At 47.1% G+C, this 21,743-nt stretch overlaps 1 protein-coding gene across 1 annotated transcript in view; it reads right to left on the bottom strand.

Moving 5' to 3' along the window:
* The window catches only part of LOC139278207 (polycystin-1-like protein 2), a 159,534-nt gene that overhangs the window by 131,278 nt on the left and 6,513 nt on the right, over positions 1-21,743 (bottom strand). The window contains exon 3 of the mRNA XM_070896855.1: positions 10,087-10,231. Within this exon, the coding sequence (XP_070752956.1) occupies positions 10,087-10,231 (145 nt within the window). The remainder of the gene's footprint in view (positions 1-10,086; positions 10,232-21,743) is intronic.

Raw genomic sequence — 21,743 nt, 5'->3', positions numbered from 1 at the left:
GCAACACTGTGCTATGATATGCGGTGTGAGCAATACTGTGCCACAATATGCACAGATTTATGGTACCATAACATTACAAATTGCCCTTAGCATTAGAGTGACACCCATTGAAGACAATGTTAACAAAATCATGCCCAGTGCTCAGGATGTGATTCTAATTTTATAATGTAACTGATTGCTGTGCTGAATAAATCATGTTGTCTGATATTTATGGAACAAAATTGTTATTCTTTATTACTGGGCTACATTTTTTTGCCTCATAAAACATTTGAGACTGCTTACAAAATTATTATACTCAACTGTTTTACAGCAACAGCAGCATATTTACAACTGCTGTCTGGAAATGTACTAGTTGGGGTTAACTTTCTCTTTGTATAGTAGCTTTTGTCTTCCTATCAAGTCAAAGAAGCAACTTGCTGATGGCACTAATAATGTGTGACTGAACCATGAATTTAATACTTCAATGCAGTTCGGAAGATTTTCAAAATGACCTTTGGAGAGATGTGGAAAAGCCAGCTCACATGACAGGAGAACAATTAATGCTCCTTCAAACCAGATATCAAGTTAACAAAATGAATGGTTTTCTAACAAGCCGAACTAATCCCCACCTATCTCATGTTAAGAGAATGAACAACAAAGAGCAGTAGAATATCTGTAAAAAGCACTTATGACACAGGGCTTTACAATTGATTGTCAGTCATCAAGTCCTTCCTAATCATGTAACAAACTGGTTACTTCCCTGTTGCCATTTTGTATTTTCTGTATATTTAAATGAGATAGGGAGGTTTTAAAGAAGACAGATTGCAGAATGCAAACAATATTTATTCAGTTGATTATTTGAAAATCTATTATATACTAAAATCAGTAGGTGGATCACCACGTTCCATTTCAAAATACATTGTAAACTCCTTTGACAATTGTTCTTCATGAGAATTTCATTTTAACAGTGTCCACATTTACATGTAATACCTGTTGTGGGTCTGCGATCGGTATTTTTAATGTTAAATGTCACGTACATTATATGCTATTTTGTACTGAGAGCTTGCGGCTTTATGTCATTCCACACCTGGGCCACTGGCTGCCTTTACAGCAGTGCATTTCCTCAAAGCCCATGTCTTAGTATGAAGTGATATTGAAGTATTTTACAAATATTTGTACACTTTCACCCAATTTTATGTGCAGCTTTAGTACTTGACCCACAACCTGGTCCAGTTGAGCCCACTGTTCCTTTTCACAAACTCTTGTAAAGTTGTAATGTTGATCATACAAAAATGTATCATGTCTCAAACCTCCCCCCCCCACTCCACCCCAGGCCCATTGCTGGCCCACTTTACTTTCTGTAATGACAGGATCCAAGCCTAGCTGTGCCCAGTCTTATATTTTCACACACCCTCCTGAAGCCTCTTACAGTCCTCCTCACTTTTGGCCAAAACCCCTACTTTCAGATTGTCAGCAAATTTAGAAATTTTTGACCCTATGCCCAATTCCAAATCATTAATATATACAGAGAACAAAAGTGGACCCACTGATCCTGGGACACACCAATCCCAACCTTTCTCCAGTCTGACCAACACTTATTAACCCTAACCCTTTCTTCCCTGTTTGCCAATGAGACGAACGCTCAGTTAATCTTGGTATTGTTGATTGAAGGACAAATATTGGTCAGGAACCAACCCCTGGGAAAGACAATTAGGGCTAGAAGCTCCACTTTTTTTGTATGCTTAACGCCCACTTAACGCCCATTTTACCGCTGAAATGATGTATAACGCCCAGCTATCGTCCATTTAGCCACAAAATGTAAACTGACGCCCATTTTTAGGAAATTTATCGCCGAGCGTTACTTTAACGCTTAACGCTGAGAAAAAATATTATCGCCCACCCAATTTTTTGGGGCGGAATCATCAAAATGGGCAAAATCAACGCCCATAATATCGCCCAGCATTAATTTCCGCACTGATTTAACGCCGAGATTCAATAATACTGCCTGCCCACTATTTTTTGGCGTGAAGAGCATACTTACCAAAACTAATGCCCAGCAGATCGCCCAGCTTCAATTTCACCACCTCGCACACATATCGGCCACAATATCGCTCACCCAAAAAACCGCCCACAAAAAGTGGAAATGTTCTTGCCCGCGGTGTGGCTGGCATTTTTAAAATTCCACTCTTACGTGAGGAGCTCATATCTGAATGATTTGCCTGAAAGAGCATTGACGTGAGTGACAACATTGACACACTGCTGTGTGTGTGCAGCTCAGACATCTATGGTGCCCATCACCTTTGTGCCACTTAAAGTTTACGTTGATTGATGTTAAGTTGTGTTTAACTCTTTCATTTAAGGAATCACCAGTGTGTAATGGTGCAGCTATCTGAGACAATGCGCAACAAGGTTATGTTCAATAACAAAAATGTTATTCCAACATTGGTCTGAAATCATAAGTATCACAGGCAATAACACCCAACCCCCGCCCACACCCCACTTTTTCCACCATTGACATAAATTACATGTCCAGCAACACAGAATACAAAGGCAAAGCAGGAGCGTGGTCCCCAGCCCCCATACATTGCAACAAATTGCATACACCCAGATGGAAATATAACACAGCCATCACCTATGGACATGCACCTCACTTTCCTTTTCCCCTCCCCTTCTTCTCCCCACCTCTACCCCTTCCCCTCGCTCCACGGCGCCTGGCCGAGGAGCTCCTCAGACGGTGCCTCATTGGGGGGGGATGAAGGCAGATGCGGTCGTTGCAGGAGTGGGGGGGGGGGTGCCGAGGGGGCAACATTCTCTGATGCAGAAGCAGGATCTTGGTCCTTGCTCTCATCTGTCGTTTGCAGTGGTGGTGCGGAACCTAGGGGTGGAGTGCCGCGCTCGGTGACCACTGGGAGGCCTGTGCCAGCAGTGTTCCTGGCTATCGCATCCAGGGCCTCCGCCATCCGCGGAATGTACTCGGTCATGGTGTTGGAGATGGTGGCCAGCTGTCGGGATATGCCCCCCAATGCTTCAATGAATTGGTCACCAATGTCTACAGTCTTTCTGGACAACTGTACCATCTCTCCGCTGTCAGGTGGCACTCTTGGAACAGACCTGCTGCGTCCACGGGACCCCCGCGGGGTCGATGCCATCATGGGGACAAATGGGGTGCCCTGTGGCGAGGTGCTTGGGGCCGTTACCTCCAGAGTGGAGGCGGGAATGACTACAGGACCACTAGATGGCCTTGGGGTGGAATGGCTTCTGGAGCGTGGTGATGCAGCTTCCTCGAAGTCCACACTCTCATCCATGGAGAACAGACCCAGCGGATTGACGGGCGACAATCGGAGCTCCTCAGCACCAGATGTAGTAGGATCGTCCGCCGACTCCTGCCCCGCGACCCCACCTTCTGGTCTCTGTGGTCTTGCCTTGGGACGTGCTGCTGGCTGAGCTGCAAAACACAAATTACATTATTAGAGAAGAAGGGGGTGCTAGGATCACAAGGTGAGTCTAGCGCTACACACAGCATATGCACGACAAAAGCACCACTGCTCTCAAAATCATCACAGATCACATTTCATGACCATCAACACATTTGCATTGCAATGATTTTCATTAGGCCAGCATTATATCTATGACAATTTTAGAAATCATCTATCATATATAATTGTTCGGATATGAGTGGGTGTGGCATCTATTGGCTTTACATCATGCAATGGTGTAAGCTTTACTCACGTGGCATCACTTCAGAGTCTGCAGCTGCTTGTGTGGCCATCCCGGTGTGCTTCCCCACGAGTGCAAGCACCCGCTCCTCCATGTCAGTGATGTCGCTGGGGACTGGTGGCCCCCCACCCGTTCGCCTCGGCACGGACCTCATCGTCGATAGCTTCTTCTGTGACAGGATGACATGGCATGAGATCATTGCGTGATATCATTGCTGGGTACTGTCACAGAGACTGACACAACACATAACCGACAGATGTAATCATGATTATTTTATGTAATGTATGTATGCCTGAGTTTACCTGCCAACCAGGGGGAGCGACCGTCGGAGGTCATTGGGCCATAGACACACACGTGCAGCCCTTGTATATCAAGAAAGCTTCCATGTTTAATCCTCAGTTTGAGAGCTAATAAAGTAGAGTCAGGTCACAACTGATTGAGTTCACGGTACTAAGTCTATTGAGTTATTGCCTAGGCAACATTTGGCAACGAGGCACAGTACGAACTTTCACACACAAAAAAAAAATGAGCACCGTTGGAATCCTGGAGCGATTCGTGGAAGGAGAAGACTGGGAGGATCTTACAGATCACCTCGACCAGTACTTTGTGGCCAACAAGATGGATGAAGACGCTGATGCAGTTTTTCTCACGGTTCGTGGTCCAAAAATCTATGGCCTCTTAAAGAATCTGCTCTCATCTGCACGTCCAACAGAAAAGACCTATGAGGAACCGTGTGTTCTGATTTGGGACCATCTCAAACCTAAAGAAGGCATCATTATCTCGAAATATCGCTTTTACAAGCATGTTTGTTCTGAGGGCCAGGACGTGGCGGAATTTGTTGCCGACCTGAGACGTCTCGCTGGGTCGTGTAAGTTTGGAACCATGTTGGAAGACATGCTGTGCGACGTCTTTGTAATAGGCATAAACCACGAGGTGATCCTGTGGAAACTGTTGGCTGCGGAGACACTGGATCTGAGCAGGGTCATCATGATCGCCCAGGCTTGCCTGACCACGGTGGATAGTACAAAGCAGATATCCTCGCAGAGTCGGAACTCCACGGCTAGTACTATGCACCAGATTGTGTCATCGGTTGGCAGAGCTGTACCTGGCAGGACCTACCCGACAGCGTTTGCGAAACCTGTAACTGCTCGAAGTCTGCCATTGGGCATGAATTCGATTTCACCCTGTTGGCATTGAGGGGGCAATCGTCGACCTCATCAGTGCCGTTTCAGGCAGTATATTTGTAGAGGCTGTGCAAAAATAGAGCACCTTCAGGGGATGTGTCCACAGCTCAGCAAGCGTGCTGCGACGCACCACGTGGATGATGATGACCGATCCGGAGCGGATCCGGCAATGCATCCCGAGATACCCGAGGAGGAAGTGTATAGTGTACATTCGTTCCTGACAAAGAGCCAACCGATAATGATTGAAGTAAAATTGAACGACGTACCGGTATCTATGGAGTTAGACACGGGTGCGAGTCAGTCAATTATGTGCCAGAGGACTTTCGAAAAGCTGTGGGACACCAAGGCCCTGAAACCCAAGCTGAGTCCAGTAAATGCAAAATTGCGTACCAAACCAAAGAGCTCATACCAGTGATTGACAATGCAGCAGTCAAGGTGTCGTACAATGGGGCGGTTCATAGAAACATAGAAAATAGATGCAGGAGCAGGCCATTTGGCCCTTCGAGCCTGCGCCACCATTCAATATGATCATGGCTGATCATGCAACTTGAGTACCCCACTCCCACCTTCTCTCCACACCCCTGATCCCCTTAGCCGTAAGGGCCACATCTAACTCCCTCTTGAATATATAGAAACATAGATAGTTAATAAACTAAATTTCATTTCCCACAGCTGTCATGGTAGGATTTGAACTCATCTCTCCAGATGATTAGTCCAGGCCTCTGAATTACTCGCCCAGTAACATTACCACTATCCTACCGTATCCCTAAGGCAATAAAGTGGCTGGAGATGCCGGGGATTGAACCAGGGACCTCATGCACTCTACCACTGAGCTACATCCCCACTGGTCTATCACTGTGGATCGTTCCAGGCAATGGTCCAACACTGTTCGGCAGGAGTTGGCTCGAAAAAATAAAGTGGAACTGGAACGATATTAAAGCTTTTTCATTGGTGGATGATGCTTCTTGTGCTCAAGTGCTGAGCAAATTTCCCTCGCTATTTGAACCGGGCATTGGCAACTTCACGGGAGCCAAGGTGTAGATCCATCTGGACTTGGATGCAAGACCCGTCCATCACAAAGCCCGGGAGATCTCGTACATGATGAGGGAGAAACTTGAAATCGAACTGGACAGCCTCCAATGTGAAGGGGTCATTTCACCGGTCGAATTTAACGAATGGGCTAGTCCCATTGTCACTGTGCTGAAGAGTGATGGCACTGTCAGGATTTGTGGAGACTACAAGGTTATGATCAACCGAGTTTCCAAACAGGATCAGTACCCATTACCAAAGGCTGATGACCTCTTTGCAACACTAGCCGGGGGAAAGTCGTTCACCAAATTGGATCTGACGTCAGCCTATATGACACAAGAGCTTGTCGAATCGTCAAAGAAACTTACGTGCATCAATACGCATAAAGGGCTGTTCATTTATAACAGGTGTCCTTTTGGAATTCGCTCGGCTGCAGCCATACTTCAGAGAAACTTGGAGAGTTTACTGAAGTCCGTTCCTAGAACCGTGGTGTTCCAAGTCGACATTCTGGTCACAGGTCGTGACACTGCTGAACACCTGCGCAACCTGGAAGAGGTTCTACATCGTCTGGACAAAGTGGGACTCAAGCTGAAATGTTCAAAGTGCGTCTTTATGGCATTGGAAGTCGAATTCCTGGGAAGGAAGATTGCTGCAGACGGCATCAGGCCTACGGACTCGAAAACAGAGGCCATCAAAAATGCACCCAGACCCCAGAATGTGACGGAGCTGCGTTCATTCCTTGGTCTTCTCAACTACTTCGGTAATTTCTTACCTAAATTGAGCACATTATTAGAGCCACTGCACATGCTGCTTAGAAAAGGCAACAACTGGGTTTGGGGTGTATCTCAAGACAGGGCCTTCGAGAAGGCTAGAAATCTGCTTTGTTCCAACAAATTGCTGGTACATTATGACCCGTGCAAGCGTTTAGTATTGGCCTGTGACGCTTCATCACATGGGGTTGGTTGCGTGCTCCAACAATCCAATGAGTCGGGCAAACTACAACCCGTTGCGTACGCATCGAGAAGCATGTCATGGCGGAAAGAGCCTACGGTATGGTAGAGAAAGAAGCTTTAGCCTGCGTATATGGGGTTAAAAAGATGCACCAGTATCTGTTTGTGCTTCATTTCGAGCTTGAAACCGATCACAAGCCGCTCATATCTTTGTTTTCAGTGTATAGCGGTATCAATACCGACACGTCGTCCCGCATCCAGAGGTGGGCGCTGGCATTATCTGTCTATGATTATGTCATTCGCCATAGACCTGGCACCGAGAATTGTGCCGATGCATTGAGCAGTTTATCGTTGCCCACGCCGGAGGTGGAAACGCCACAGCCGCAGACCTGCTGTTGGTCATGGATGCCTTTGAGAGTGAAGGGTCGCCTGTCACTGCTCAACAAGTTAGGAGCTGGACCAGCCAGGATCTGATCTTATCGGTTGTAAAGCGTTGTGTCCTTAGTGGTGATTGGTCGGCCATTCCCAGGGCAGTGTGTGATGAGACCAAACCTTACAACCGTCGCAAAGACGAACATTCCATTCAATCTGATTGTTTGCAATGGGGTAATCGTGTTGTTATGCCCAAGAAAGGCAGGGAGAGATTTGTACGGGATTTACACAGTACCCATCCCGGTATTGTGATGATGAAGGCCATTGCCAGATCTCACGTTTGGTGGCCTGGCATTAACTCTGATTTGGAGTCACGTGTGCATCAGTGCAACACTTGCATGCAGTTAAGTAATGCACCAGTGGAATCTCCGCTAAGTCTGTGGTCGTGGCCATCCAAACCATGGTCGAGGATCCACATCGACTACGCGAGTCCTTTCCTGGGCAAAATGTTTTTGGTGGTGGTGGATGCGTATTCCAAATGGATAGAATGTGTAATCATGTCACCCAGCACATCCACAGCCACCATTGAGAGCCTTCGTGCCATGTTCACCACTCATGGTCTGCCCGACATCGTTGTGAGCGATAACGGATCGTGCTTCACGAGTTTGGAGTTTCAAGAGTTTATGAGAATCAATGGTATCAAGCACGTAAGGTCAGCACCTTCAAACCCGCGTCCAATGGTCAAGCGGAGCAGGGCGTCCAAACCATCAAGCAGAGCCTGAAATGTGTAACTCACGGTTCTTTGCAGACTCGCTTGTCACGCATACTGCTTAGTTACAGGACGAGACCCCACACGCTTACCGGAATCCCCCCTGCTGAACTGTTGATGAAGAGAGGTCTCAAGACCAGGCTCTCGCTGGTCCATCCTGATCTTAACGATCACGTCGAAAACAGACATCAACATCAGCAGTGGTATCATGATCGCACTGCCGTGTCACGCGACATCTCTATTAATGATCCTGTGTATGTACTAAATTATGATCAAGGCCCCAAGTGGGTCACTGGCACTGTTACGGCCAAGGAGGATAATAGGGTGCTTATTATCAGGCTCACTAATGGACAAACATGCAGGAGGCACATTGATCAGACGAAATTGTGGCACACAGACGAACCGGAACAGCTTGAAGAAGACACCATCAATGACCAACTGATTCATATTCAGCCATCAGAAGACCCTGTTGTTGTCAATAAATCTGGACCTTTAATCCCCGCCACTCCCATCAGATCAGCTACCCAGCCTCAAGTCATGAATGACTCGGAGAGCTCACCCAGATCTGGAATTGAACTGAGACGATTAACTAGGGAGCGGAAAGCCCCGGACCATCTCAATTTGTAAATAGGAGTGATACCAAGATCTTGGGGGCATGATGTAATGTATGTATGCCTGGGTTTACCTGCCACCAGGAGGAGCAACCATTGGAGGTCATTGAGCCACACACACACACATGCAGCCTTTGTATATAAAGAAAGCCTCCATGTTTAATCCTCACTTTGAGAGCTAATAGAGTCAGGTCGCACCTAATTGAGTTCACGGTACTAAGCCTATTGAGTTATTGCATACCCAACATTATAATAATTATCATTCTTTACCTAAAGACGTACACCGTGACTGCAGGCTTTGAGTAAAACATTCCCGGTAAAAGTGAAAGACTTCACATCTGCTGATAGTCACTCATGACTGTTACAAATCAAATTATATAAATACATAAGTATATGTAAATCAATGTAATACTTACTCTTGCGGATCCCACAAGGTCGTTTCATCGTTTGCGGCATTGGTTGCCCTCATGCACCTCGTTGGACGCCGACGAGACCACCTCTGCTATCTCGGTCCATATCCTCCGGTAGGCCTTTGGGGTGGGCTTCCCACGCCCTCCCTGTGTCAAATCACCCCAGTGTGACTCGACCTCCTGCAGGAGGGAGGCATTTGCATCGTCCAAGAACCTGCTGGCTCTTTTGCACCCTCCAATGTGTTCCTCTCTCACCTCACTGCTCTCTCCAGCATCAGTCTCCACAGCGTGCTGTGATGCCTCCTCTCCAACACAGGCCAAATTCGGGCAAATATGTGGCTGGTAATAGCTACTTTTTGTTTGCCTACTTGCTGTGAAGCTCTAAAGTCTCCCTCCTTCCTCCCAAAGCAGCCACACCACACCCAGCCACGCCTCAGTCCCTCTGAGCTCCCTCTCTCTCTGTCTCCTCTTCTGTGCATGTCATGATGACCCTTGACCTCCAGAATTGCAGGAATCGAGCGTTGCCATGCCTTTGCTAAGGACGACCATACTTTACGGCAGAAGGTCAAAAAAATTTAACACTACCGCCCATTTTATATCGCTCGCGTTAACGCCCATTTTCAAAAGTAGAGACTAGGTGCTTTGAGAATGGGTGAGAAGCCGGCGATCTGAAAATCCTTTTTTAACGCCCACGCCGGAAATAACCTCAAAAGTGGAGGTTCTAGCCCTTAGAGTTTTAGCCAGGCAGGGGCCAAGCAAGGTGTCAGACCTGTAGCTAGAGTGTAAATGTCCCCACAATGTGATGGGTTGTAGTGTCCGAGAAGATACTGAGCAGATTTTACACTTTTAATTATAACCGAAGTAATGCAATGGAAACAAGACTTTATTATTCAAAATCAAGGCGCTTTATAACCCCATTCATGTTTATGCTACTCACATTTTACACTCAATTTATATAAGACACCGAAAAAAGCACTTTTTTTTTAATCCTTACTTTGTCTAATTAGTTTAGAATCATTTTCAAAAGAAGGAACTGCCATATTTTTCTAGTGTTGGTCTACTCACTGCTCTGGAACCTCAGTATTAATCACGTGACCATCGCCAGTGTCAACGGAGCACAAGATTTTGGAAGGTATGTAATGTGGCCGCTCTGATGAGATGGTGAGGATGTTCCATCCTGATGAGGTCACTTCCTGTGACAGCTGCAGCCCTGAACCAATAGAGCATTGTGTTGCAGGCATCAGTATCCAAACAGCCCAAATTCTATATAATTTCTTATCCTGAGAGCTGACAATTATTCTGTGCTCATAATTATTGGGCAAATTGTTTCATTAATATGGCAATCTTAAAGCAAACAGAATAAATGAGACACAGCATTGAACAAACCACAAAGGCTCCATTTCATATTTCAGGAACCTGATAAAGTTTATTCAGTTTATTAATATTTGCTGTCCATTGTTATTCTTTATAAATAAATATTCATTTCACAAGGGCAGAAGGATATATTTAATTTATTCATTGTTAACAGTAGATAAACAATATTTGCTAAATTAAATGGAAACTGAATGAGTGCTTCATTCAAGGCCACTTACAAATGAATGGAAACATCCGCCATGTCGTTTATAATTTGAGGATGGTAATGAGAGAATCTCCTACTTCAAATAATAATTAACCATCTAAGTGTATGATGTATATAAACATTCCTTGCTATTCATTTGAGCCAACTGCTCTGATTAAAAAGCACATCCTTAATATTGATAATACAAAAGGCCTTTATTAAAACAGCTGCTTTTCTGTGCCATTGTTACAAGTAATCAGGAGCCTGGTGGCTGAACTGCTGTGAGGCCTTGAGAGCCGCAGGGAAAAAGTGTCTGGAGTGTCCCCCAGATCGGGGGGGCACTTGATCTAATGTTTATTTTGTTCCCCCCCCCCCCCGCAAAAGAGTTGAGAGCCGCAGGAGTTCAGCCCGACTGCCTGCCTCTCTTCCGCGGTTACATCCGAGCCAGGGTATCCCTGGAGATGGAGCACGCGGTGTTTACCGGTACGCTTGCGGCCTTCTGTGACAGATGGGCGCCGGAGGGACTGGAGCGCATCATCACCCCCGGCAACCAAATTTTAATTTGATCGTTTAAGTTTAAAGTTTAATTTGTTTAATTTGCCTGTTTTAGTGCCCCCCCCCCCCTTTTAGCCAGGGGGCACTTGTATAATTTGTGTGTTGGTTCCCTCAAAAAAAAAGGGGCACTGGAAAAAATGTATTTTGGCGTGTGACCCCCCATTGCAAGGGGCATTTGTTTAAAGTGCACAAATAAAATAGTTGAACTGGTAATGTAATTTATTTTGGAGTGTGCCCCCCCTTGCAGGGGGCATTTGTTTAAAGTGCACAACTAAAATAGTTGAGAGCCGCAGGAGAAGCTGCTAGGAGAGAGGAGGAGGAGAGCAAGAACTACAAGTAATCAGGGATCTGAACATAGCTGATGACATTTAGCTGTTCTCCATGAGACTACTGCTCATATCTGCCCTGTGGGGAAGTGATCTAAATAGGCACATTCCTATGGTCAATTAGAGGCTATTGCAGTCGAAGGTTTCTCTAAATTAGCAGCTGTTTGGAGAGAGTGTAGGTTATCCAAAGGTCAAAAAACAATGGGAAATTATTGGTTTTCTCTATCTTTTTGTATAGTATTTTTAAGATTGTTCAGTTGCTTTATTTATATTTTATATAAAATGTGGCTTTTGATGGTGTGGGCACAAGCTAGTTGAAATGTTATAAAGAGTGAGGGCACTATATATATCGAGTTACATGAAGTCTACAGCACAGGCAATTCGGGCCAATGGGTCTATGCCGTTTATATGTTCCACATGAGCTTCATCTAACCCTAGCTTCCCCTTAAAGGCATGTATGCTATGCCTCAACTGCACCTTCTGGTAGTACATTCAACATTCTTACTGCTCTGTGGGTAAATACATTACTCTTCAATTCCCTTTTGGATTTATAAGTGACGCATATATTTCAGACCTCCAGTTTTACACGCTCCCAAGTCGAAACATTTTCTCTGCGGCTACCCTATCAAACCCTTTCATTATCTTAAAGATCTCTATCAGGTCACACCTCGGCCTTCTCATTTCTAGAGTAAAGAGCCCCAGCCTTTCCTGATAAGTGTGTCCTCTAAGTTCTGGTATCATCGATGTGAATCTTTTTTGCACCATCTCATAAGAACATAGGAAATAGGAGCAGGAGTAGGCCATTCGACCTCTCGAGCCTGCTCTGCCATTCAATAAGATCATGGCTGATCTGATCTTGTCCTCAACTCCACTTCCCTGCCCGCTCCCCATAACCCTCGACTCCCTTATTGTTTAAAAATCTATCTATCTCCACCTTAAATATATTCAATGACCCAGCCTCCACAGCTCTCTGGGGCAGAGAATTCCAAAGATTCACAACCCTCTGAGAGAAAAAATTCCTCTTCATCTGTTTTAAATGGCCGACCCTTTATTCTGAAACTACGCCCCCCTAGGTCTAGTTTCCCCCACGAGGGGAAACATTCTCTCTGCATCTACCCTGTCAAGCTCCCTCAGAATCTTATAGGTTTCAATAAGATCATCTCTCGTTCTTCTAAACTCTAATGAGTATAGGCCCAAATTGCTCAACCTTTCTTCATAAGATAACCCTTTCATCTCAGGAATTAACCTCGTGAACCTTCTCTGAACTACCTCCAATGCATGTATATCACTTCTTAAATAAGGGAGACAAAAACTGTAGGCAATACTCCAGGAGTGGCCTCACCAATGCCCTGTACAATTGTAGCAGGACTTCCCTACTTTTATATTCCATCCCCTTGCAATAAAGGCCAACATTCTATTTGCCTTCCGAATTATTTGCTGTACCTGCATGCTAACTTTTTGTGTTTCATGTACAAGGACTCTCAGATCCTTCAATACTGCAGCATTTTATAATCTCTCCCCATGTAAATAACAATTTGCTATTTTATTTTTCCTACCAAACTGGATAACCTCACATTTTCCACATTATACTCCATGTACCAAATTTTTGTCCACTCACTTAGCTCACTATATCCTTTTGCAGATTCTTTGCGACTTCCTCACAACTTGCTTTCCCACCTATCTTTGTATCATCAGCAATTTTGACTACATTACACTCGATCCCTTCATCCAAGTCATTAATATAGATTGTAAATAGTTGAGGCTCCAGCACATATACCTATGGCACCCCACTAGTTACAGTTTGTCAACTGGAAAATGACCCATTTATTCCAACTCTCTGTTTTCTGTAGTTAGCCAATCCTCTAACCATGCTAATATATTACCCCTAACCCCGGTGAGCTCTTATCTTGTGCAGTAACCTTTTATGTGGCACCTTAACAAATGCCTTCTGCAAATCTAAATACATGGCATCTACTGGTTCCCCTTTATCCATCCTGCTCGTTACATCCTCAAAGAACTCCAGCAAATTTGTCAAACATGATTTCCCTTTCATAAAACCATGCTGACTCCGCTTGACTGTATTATGATTTTCTAAATGTCCTGCTATTACTTCCTTAATAATGGACTCCAGCATTTTCCCAATGACAGATGTTATGCTAACTGGTCTATAGTTTTCTGCTTTCCGTCTCCCTCCTTTCTTAAATAGGGGCAGTACATTTGCAGTTTTCTAATCCGCTGGGATCTCTCGAGAATCCAGGGAATTTTGGTAGATAACAACCAATGCATCCACTATCTCTGCAGCCACTTCTTTTAATACCCTAGGATGCAGACCATCAGGTCAAGGGGACTTATCCACTATTAGTCCTATTAGTATGCCTAGTAGTTTTTCTCTAGTGATAATGATTGTTTTAAGTTCCCCCCCCCCCTCCCAATAGCCCCTTGATTATCAATTATTAGGATGCTTTTAGTGTCTTCTACCGATACAAAATATTTGTTCAAAGTCGCTGTCATTTCTCTGTTTCCTATTATTAATTCCCCAGTCTCATCCTCTAAGGGGCTAATGTTTACTTTAGCTACTCTCTTCCTTTTTATATACCTGTAGAAGCTCTTACTGTCTGTTTTTATATTTCTTGCTAGTTTACTCGCATAATATATCTTCTCTCTCGATATTATTTCTTTAGTTGTCTGCTGCTTTCTAAAAATTTCCCAATCCTCTGGCTTACCACTAATCTTCGCAACATTGTATGCTTTTGTTTTATATTTGATACCATCCTTAACTTCCTTAGTTAGCCACGGATGGTTCATCCTTCTCTTTGAGTCTTTCTTTCTCACTGGAATATATCTTTGTTGAGAGTTATAGAACATTTCCTTAAATGTCTGCCACTGCTTATCTACCGTCTTTCCCTTTAACCTATTTTCTCAGTCCGCTTTAGCCAACTCTGCCTTCATAACTTTGCTTTGGCCTTTATTTAAGTTCAGGACACTAGTTTGAGACCTAACTTTCTCACCCTCAAACTGAATTTGAAATTCTACCATGCTATGATCACTCTTCCCAAGAGGATCCTTTATTATGATATCATTAATTAATCTTTCTCATTGCACATTACCAGATCTAAAATAGTCTGCTCCCTGGTTGGTTCTACAACGTATTGTTCTAAGAAACTGTTGTGTCCTTAAATGCTCTAATAAAGACTCCACGAGGCAGTGTGTTGTACTTGAACTGTAGTGACCATAGTCCTTTATTAGTTAACTCCAGAGTGAGGATCACACCTGGTGGCCTGCCTTTTATACTTGGCCAGGCACACCTGTACAGATAACCTACAAGTCTCCCACTGCTGTGCCCTCTGGTGGCACACCTTGATATAGTACTGTTATGTAATGATGTGTGTATCGTCCCAGTACCTTAAATGTAATGTAAGCACTATGCCACACCACAGAGGGCGCTGTGGTGGGAAACCCTGGTAGTACCGGCAACAGGTTCTATATAAGGCTGACTACCACACCTGAGAGGCACTCTGGAGCTGAACAATAAAGGACGAAGGTCACAGCAGTTAGATTTACACCAGACCGTGTGGAGTCAGTGATTTGTGTGCTACATACACCACATTGGCGACAAGGAAGCGGACGAACTCCACGCAACCATGGCTACTCTGGGCTCGCTAAAGGATTTTACCGTGGGCAATGATTGGGAGGCCTTTACGGAAAGGCTCAAGTACTACTTCACAGCAAACGACTTGACGGAGAACACATACGCAATGAAAGAGAAGCGTAAGGCGATATTGCTCTCCAGTTGTGGAGATGAGGTTTACTGTCTCGTCAGGGATTTGCTGGCACCTGGGAGCGCCAGGGACAAGTCATACGAGGAGCTGACTGAACTCATTCGTAACCAGTTGAAACCGAAGGAGAGCATCCTAATGGCCAGATACAAATTTTACCATCACTGCAGACCTGAGGGCCAGGATGTCACCAAATATGCTGCAGACCTCAGGAGACTTGCGGCGCCGTGTGATTTTGGGGCACACCTTGACGAGGCTTTGCAGGACGGTTTCGTTATGGGGATTGGCTACGAGGGCCTCCTTCACAAGCTGCTGGCCACGGAACCCACAGTCACTCTGACAAAGGCCATCACCATCAGCCGGGCATATATGACCTCGACTTGCAGAACCAAGCAAATATTCCACACAGTCTCGAACCTGGCAGGCACTGTCCACAGGATAGCGCCCACCACGGACAAAACTGCAGAACGTGGCTCTGCACAGGGCAGAGAGCACGGACCTCGGGGTCCTGGAACTCAGAGTCTGCCGAGGGGGGCCAATCATGCAGCACCATGCTGGCATTGTGGAGGAAGCCATGGGGCTTACCGGTGCAGGTTTGCGAAACACGTGCAATACCTGCCACGTTAAAGGCCACCTTCAGCGTATGTGTAAAAGAAATCGGACTCACCATGTGGCTGAGGAGATGGGGGATGATCCACTGTTCAGTGAGGAGCAGGCAGAAGATGATGAGGTGTTTGGACTGTATACGTGCACCGACAATTCGCCCCCAGGGAAGTAAAAATCAACGGAGTCCCAGTGAGTATGGAAGTGGACACGGGCTCGGGTCCGTCGTTGATGAGTCGGAGAACTTTTGATAAACTGTGGATTAACCCAGCTGCACGACCGAAGCTGGTCCCGGTCATGGTGAAGCTGCGTACCTACACCAGGGAACTGATACCTGTTCTTGGCAGAGCGATGGTGCAGGTATCCCACGGGGACGAGATGCAGTTTACCTTTGTGGGTCATTGCAGGCGATGGGCCGACACTCCTCGGCCGGAGGTGGATGGGGACAGTCCGTGGGAGCTGGGAAGACTTCATCACCCCACAGGCTGCTGCTCCCTGGGGTGCTGCCATGCCCCGGGTCCCCAGAGAGCAGCGCCGACCAAGCTGGAGCTGCAGCCTCAATCCACCCACAGGCAAGCCCCAGGCCTGGACCTCAAGCCACAGAGATCCTGCAGCCTCAGCCCCCACAGGCAAGCAGACCTGCACAGAGGGGCCTAGTGGGGGGGGGGGGGGGGAAGTGAGCCGGCGGGGTGCGAGGGATCCAGGATGGCCGGCGGTTCGGAAGAGCCCCGCCGAGGAGCTGTTAGCGCCGGGCGGCGGCAGCAGCTGGAGGTCGGGGGCTACGGAGGCCACGGGGGACGCGGCAAGAGCGGCCACTGGAAAGGCCACGATGGCCGCAGGAGAGGCGGCAAGTCAGGTGGCAGCGGAGGGGAGCGGAGGCTGCGACGGTGGAGGGCATCCGGAGCGGCGGAGAAGAAGATGGCGACGGCATCGTATCGGAGCAGCAGAGCATCAAAGATGGCAGCGCCCAAGGAGAAGCCTCGTGGAATCCTCCTGCATCAAAGATGGCGCCTTAAAAAAGAAATGCACCTGGGAGTCTTAAAAGGGCCTTACCAAGAGGTGGTCCCCACAAAGGACTTCTGTAAGGCACAGCGAGTCTAAAATGAGCTATGGTAATGTGAGATCGTGAATTTCTAATAAGAATTACTTTTTTTAATGCTGAATGGCCACTGTATTTGTGTAAAATAATGGATGAAGTACAATTAATGAATGATAACGGCTAACAAGGAAATCAAGGATCCGTTACCAGTCAATAACCAGTTAATGTACCAGATAATATGTACCATACTAACGCACTGTCTATGCCTACCTGCCTTCCGTTGGACAAGTGTGATGTTATGTAATGATGTGTGTATCGTTGTCCTGCGTCCTGGTGGGGGGGGGGGGAAAGGTGATGTTATGTAATGATGTGTGTATCGTCCCAGTACCTTAAATGTAATGTAAGCACTATGCCACACCACAGAGGGCGCTGTGGTGGGAAACCCTGGTAGTACCGGCAACAGGTGCTATATAAGGCTGACCACCACATCTGAGAGGCACTCTGGAGCTGAACAATAAAGGACGAAGGTCACGTGTGGAGTCAGTGATTTGTGTGCTACATACACCACAAGTACCAACAGTGGCCATGTAAGATACATGACATCACTCCCCCCTGAACCCTCAGTGCAAATCGCCTCTGCATTAACTATGCTCTGGGCTTAGGTGTGTGTGTGTGTGTGTGTCTGACCACTCCATTCTCCCTTCCTCTCACATTGCTGTGGCGGGGGCTCCTGGCATTCATGTACATACAAGTTCAGGTAAGTGGGTTTAGCATTTTTTTGTGTGTGTGGTTCCATGGTGCGACAAGAGCGTTAGATGCCTTGTTGATGCGGTGACTGGTGCATAAGGACAAGCTAGTTCCAGAGCTGCTGGGTGGTGTCCCTGCAGTCTGGTGGTGGTTCAGTGCCCGGTGCTGGCAGTGGGAAGCCGGTTGGCTCATAGCCTGCTCTCGGGGCTGTTGCCGTGGTCCCTAGCGGTAGGCAGGTTCACAGATGTCTGTGACCCCCCCCCCCCCGTCCTTTCTTTACACCCTGGGTCTCAGCTGCTCCCTGAGGAGCTGTCATCTAGCAGTGCACAGGGGACCGCTGACTCGCTGACTCGCTGGCCTGAGCATCGCTTGGTTTGAGATCCTGGCTGGTGCTTGTTTCCTCTGGGGAAACAGTGGCAGGTGACCTTACATCTAGGGGTATGTCCTTAGTGAAGTCTGCTCCTTCAGGCTCGTGACAGTTGGTGCCATCGGTTGCCTGAGAGGGCACGGTATCGCTACTGGTGCCATTGCCCTGCTGAGGTCGCTTGCTTCGCAGCTCGTGTGTGTTGGCTGCTTGTGGCCACACTTCGTGGTGCATGACTCTGGTCTCCGGGACGTAGGCTACAGCATTGGTAGCTTGCTGGACCTGTGTGCACCTGATGGGTGTCTGCCCGCTGCATTGGCTGCGTGCAGTGGGAATCCTGCATCCCACAGCTTTTCCTTACTTATGATGGACACTCTAGGGGTCCGATCAAGATCGCGCGACTTTTCCTCGCTGGTTGCATATGCACAGTCCAGATCATCAATTACACACTTTACATAATCCGTTACACCTTTAGTCTCTAACTTACAATTCTTTTTACATTGCTTAATTGTGTGGAACTGTCCCTTTAATTGTAGTGGGTTGCAGGCCTCTTTTAAGAGAGCCTTGCTTGCTTTAGCCCAATCCGCTTCTCTGTTTGGTGCCACATGTTGCTCCATCAGCGCTGCATCTCGTGGTCTAGCCGCAGCCATCTTTGTCTTCAGCGCATCGCCTCGTAGTTCAGGCGCCATCTTTTCTTCGTCCACGATGTTGACTGCGGTGATCCTCTTCTCCCCGGGTTCTGCCTCCGCAGTTGGGAAGTCGCTGCTGGATCCGATTTTCTCCCTCCTGAGTCCTACCACTGGAGCCTGGAAGGTGCATTCGGGTCGTCTCAGCTGGATCATCTCCACGCAGTCGTGCTGAGCGGTCTGTGCCTCGGGTGCCGTGCTGGTCAGCTCTCTGGTGCTGGGTCCACCCTCAGGTGAGGGCTTGCTTTGCCTCTGAGTGCAAAGGGCTTCGATCGTTGAAGGTGAAATCTTCCCACTTCCACTGGATCTTCTCCATCCACTCTCTGCTGAGCAGTGTTGGTCCATCACCTGCAACAATCCACAGAGGTAACTTGTGTACTGCGCCATCATGGAGTACCTTTACATTCACACTACCAACGAACGGGATGATTTCATCGGTGTAGGTGCGCAGTTTTGCCTGAACCGGGGCCAACTCGGGTCGTTCAACTGGATTGTCCCTTAGCCTCTCAAAGGCTCCTTGGTTCATCACTGACTGGCTTACCCCCGTGTCCACTTCCACGAAGACTGGACTTCCCCCTATCTCGACTTCCATGTTCAGTGGGGAGCACTCGATGGTGCAGGTAAACATGGTGCTTCCCCGTGGAACTGGGCTGCCTCTCTGTCTAATAATTCATAATCCACACTGGATTCATGGCCATCTGCAGACTCCTTGTCGACACAGTGAGTCTATTTCTCTTACACATTCGCTGGAGGTGGCCCTTTGTGTCACAGCCTTTGCAAACTTAGTCTTTAAAAACGGCACTGGTGAGCCCTGTGATTCCCTCCGCAATGCCAGCATGGGGCTACTCGATTAGCCCCCCTCGGCGGACTCTGAGTCAAGGGACTTGGGGGCCTGTTCTCTCTTCCCTGAGAGGATTCACACTCTACAGTCCAGCTCCTGAACGGTGCCACTCTGTGCACAGTACCTGCTGGGTTTGAGTCCAGGGGGGGTGAGACAGCTGCCTAGAGCCGCAGGTCGAGATCATGAATGACTGGCTCGCAGAAATGGTCTTCTGCAGTGTGACTGTGGTATCCGCCGACAGTAGCTTGTGAAGAAGGCCCTCATGGCCAATTCCAATGACAAAAATGTCCCGCAGCGCTTCGTTGAGGTGGGTGCCGAACTTGCACGGTGCCGCCAGCCTCCTGAGGTCTGCGGCGTACTTCGCGACTTCCTGGCCTTCGGGCCATCGGTGGGTATAGAACCGGTGACTGGCTCTGAGGATGCTCTCCTTGGGTTTGAGTTGCTCCTGGATCAGGGTTACGAGCTCCTTGTACGACTTAGTCGTTGTCTTCGCTGGTGCCAGTTGTGGGCCCTACATCTATGACGAGGCCATAGGTGTAGGGCCCATGACTCGTTAGCAGAATAGCGCGGCACTTATCAGCCAGTGTGGCTGGGTCATCTCCTGCCAGGTCGTTTGCTGTGAAAAAGTGTTCTAGCCTCTCCACAAAGGTGTCCCAATCATCACCATTGGCGAACTGCTGCAACGTACCAAGGTTAGCCATTTCCACGTGAAAGTTCGTATTCTCGTCGCCAATTGTTGTGTCCTTAAATACTCTAACAATGACTCCATGAGGCAGTATGTTGTACTTGAACTGTAGTGACCATAGTCCTTTATTAGTTAACTCCAGAGTGAGGATCACACCTGGTGGCCTGCCTTTTATACTAGGCCAGGCACACCTGTACAGGTAACCTACGAGTCTCCCACTACTGTGCCCTCTGGTGGCATACCTTGATTTAGTACCAACAGTAGCCATGTGAGATACATGACAGAAACCATTCCAAATACACTCTATGAACTCTTCCTCAAGGCTACCTTTGCCAATTTGATTTGTCCAGTCAATGTGAAGATTAAAGTCGCCCATGATTTCTTGATTTATACTCTGTCCTACAGTGTACCTACTGTTAGGGGGCCTATAGACTATTCCCAACAGTGACTTATTTCTCTTATTATTTCTAATCTACACCCAAACTGATTCTACACCTTGATCTTCTGAGCCAATATCATTCCTCACTACCACACTAATATATTTTATTAACAGAGCTACCCCACCTTCTTTTCCTTTCTGCCAATCCTTGCTCACCTTGCAACCATGTCTCTGTAATGGCTATCCGATCATACCTATTTATTTCTATTTGTGCCGTCAACTCATCTATCTTGTTACGAATGCTGCATGCATTCAGATAAAGAGCTTTTAATTGTACCTTTTTACCATTTTTCCCTACTCTGACCCCACTTTCTGATGCATTCTTATGTTTATACACTCTGTCCTTTCTGGTCACACTCTGGTTACCATTACCCCTATTGCTACCCTGCATATTGCCTTCTCCTTTCTTTTCGACTTTTTAAATTTCCACTCACCTGATCCCTCCCCCCCACCACTATTGAGTTTAAAGCCCTGTCTATAGCTCTAGTTATTTGATTCGCCAGGACATTGATCCCAGCATGGTTCAAGTGAAGCCCATCCCAACGGAACAGCTCCATCTTACCCCAGTACTGATGCCAGTGCCCCATGAATCAAAACCCATTTCTCCCACACCAATCTTTGAGCCACACGTTCATCTCTCTGATCTTATTTACTCTCTGCAAATTTGCTCGTGGCTCGGGCAGTAATCCAGAGATTATTACCTTTGTATTTCTGCTTTTTAAATTTAGCCCCTAGCTGCTCATACTCCTTCAGCAGAACCTCTTTCTTTGTCCTATCTATGTCATTGGTACCCACGTGGACCACGACAACTGGATCTTTCCCCTCCCACTCCAAGTTCCTCTCCAGCCCAGAGGAGATGTCCTTAACACTGGCAACACAGCCTTCGGGACTCACGCTCTCGGTCATAGAGAACAGTATCTATCCCCCTAACTATACTGTCTTCTACCACTACAATATTTATTTTTACTCCCCCAACTTGAATGGCCCCCTGTACCACGGTGCTGTGGTCAGTTTGCTCATCCTCCCTGCAGTCCCTGCTCTCGTCCGCACAGGGAGCAAGAGCCTCGAACCTTGTTGGACAATTGCAAGGGCGGAGGCTCCTC

Source organism: Pristiophorus japonicus, chromosome 13, assembly GCF_044704955.1.
Source record: "Pristiophorus japonicus isolate sPriJap1 chromosome 13, sPriJap1.hap1, whole genome shotgun sequence".
Lineage (NCBI taxonomy): Eukaryota > Metazoa > Chordata > Chondrichthyes > Pristiophoridae > Pristiophorus > Pristiophorus japonicus.
Note: the sequence above shows the minus strand (reverse complement) of the source record. Positions and strands in the feature narration are given on the sequence as shown.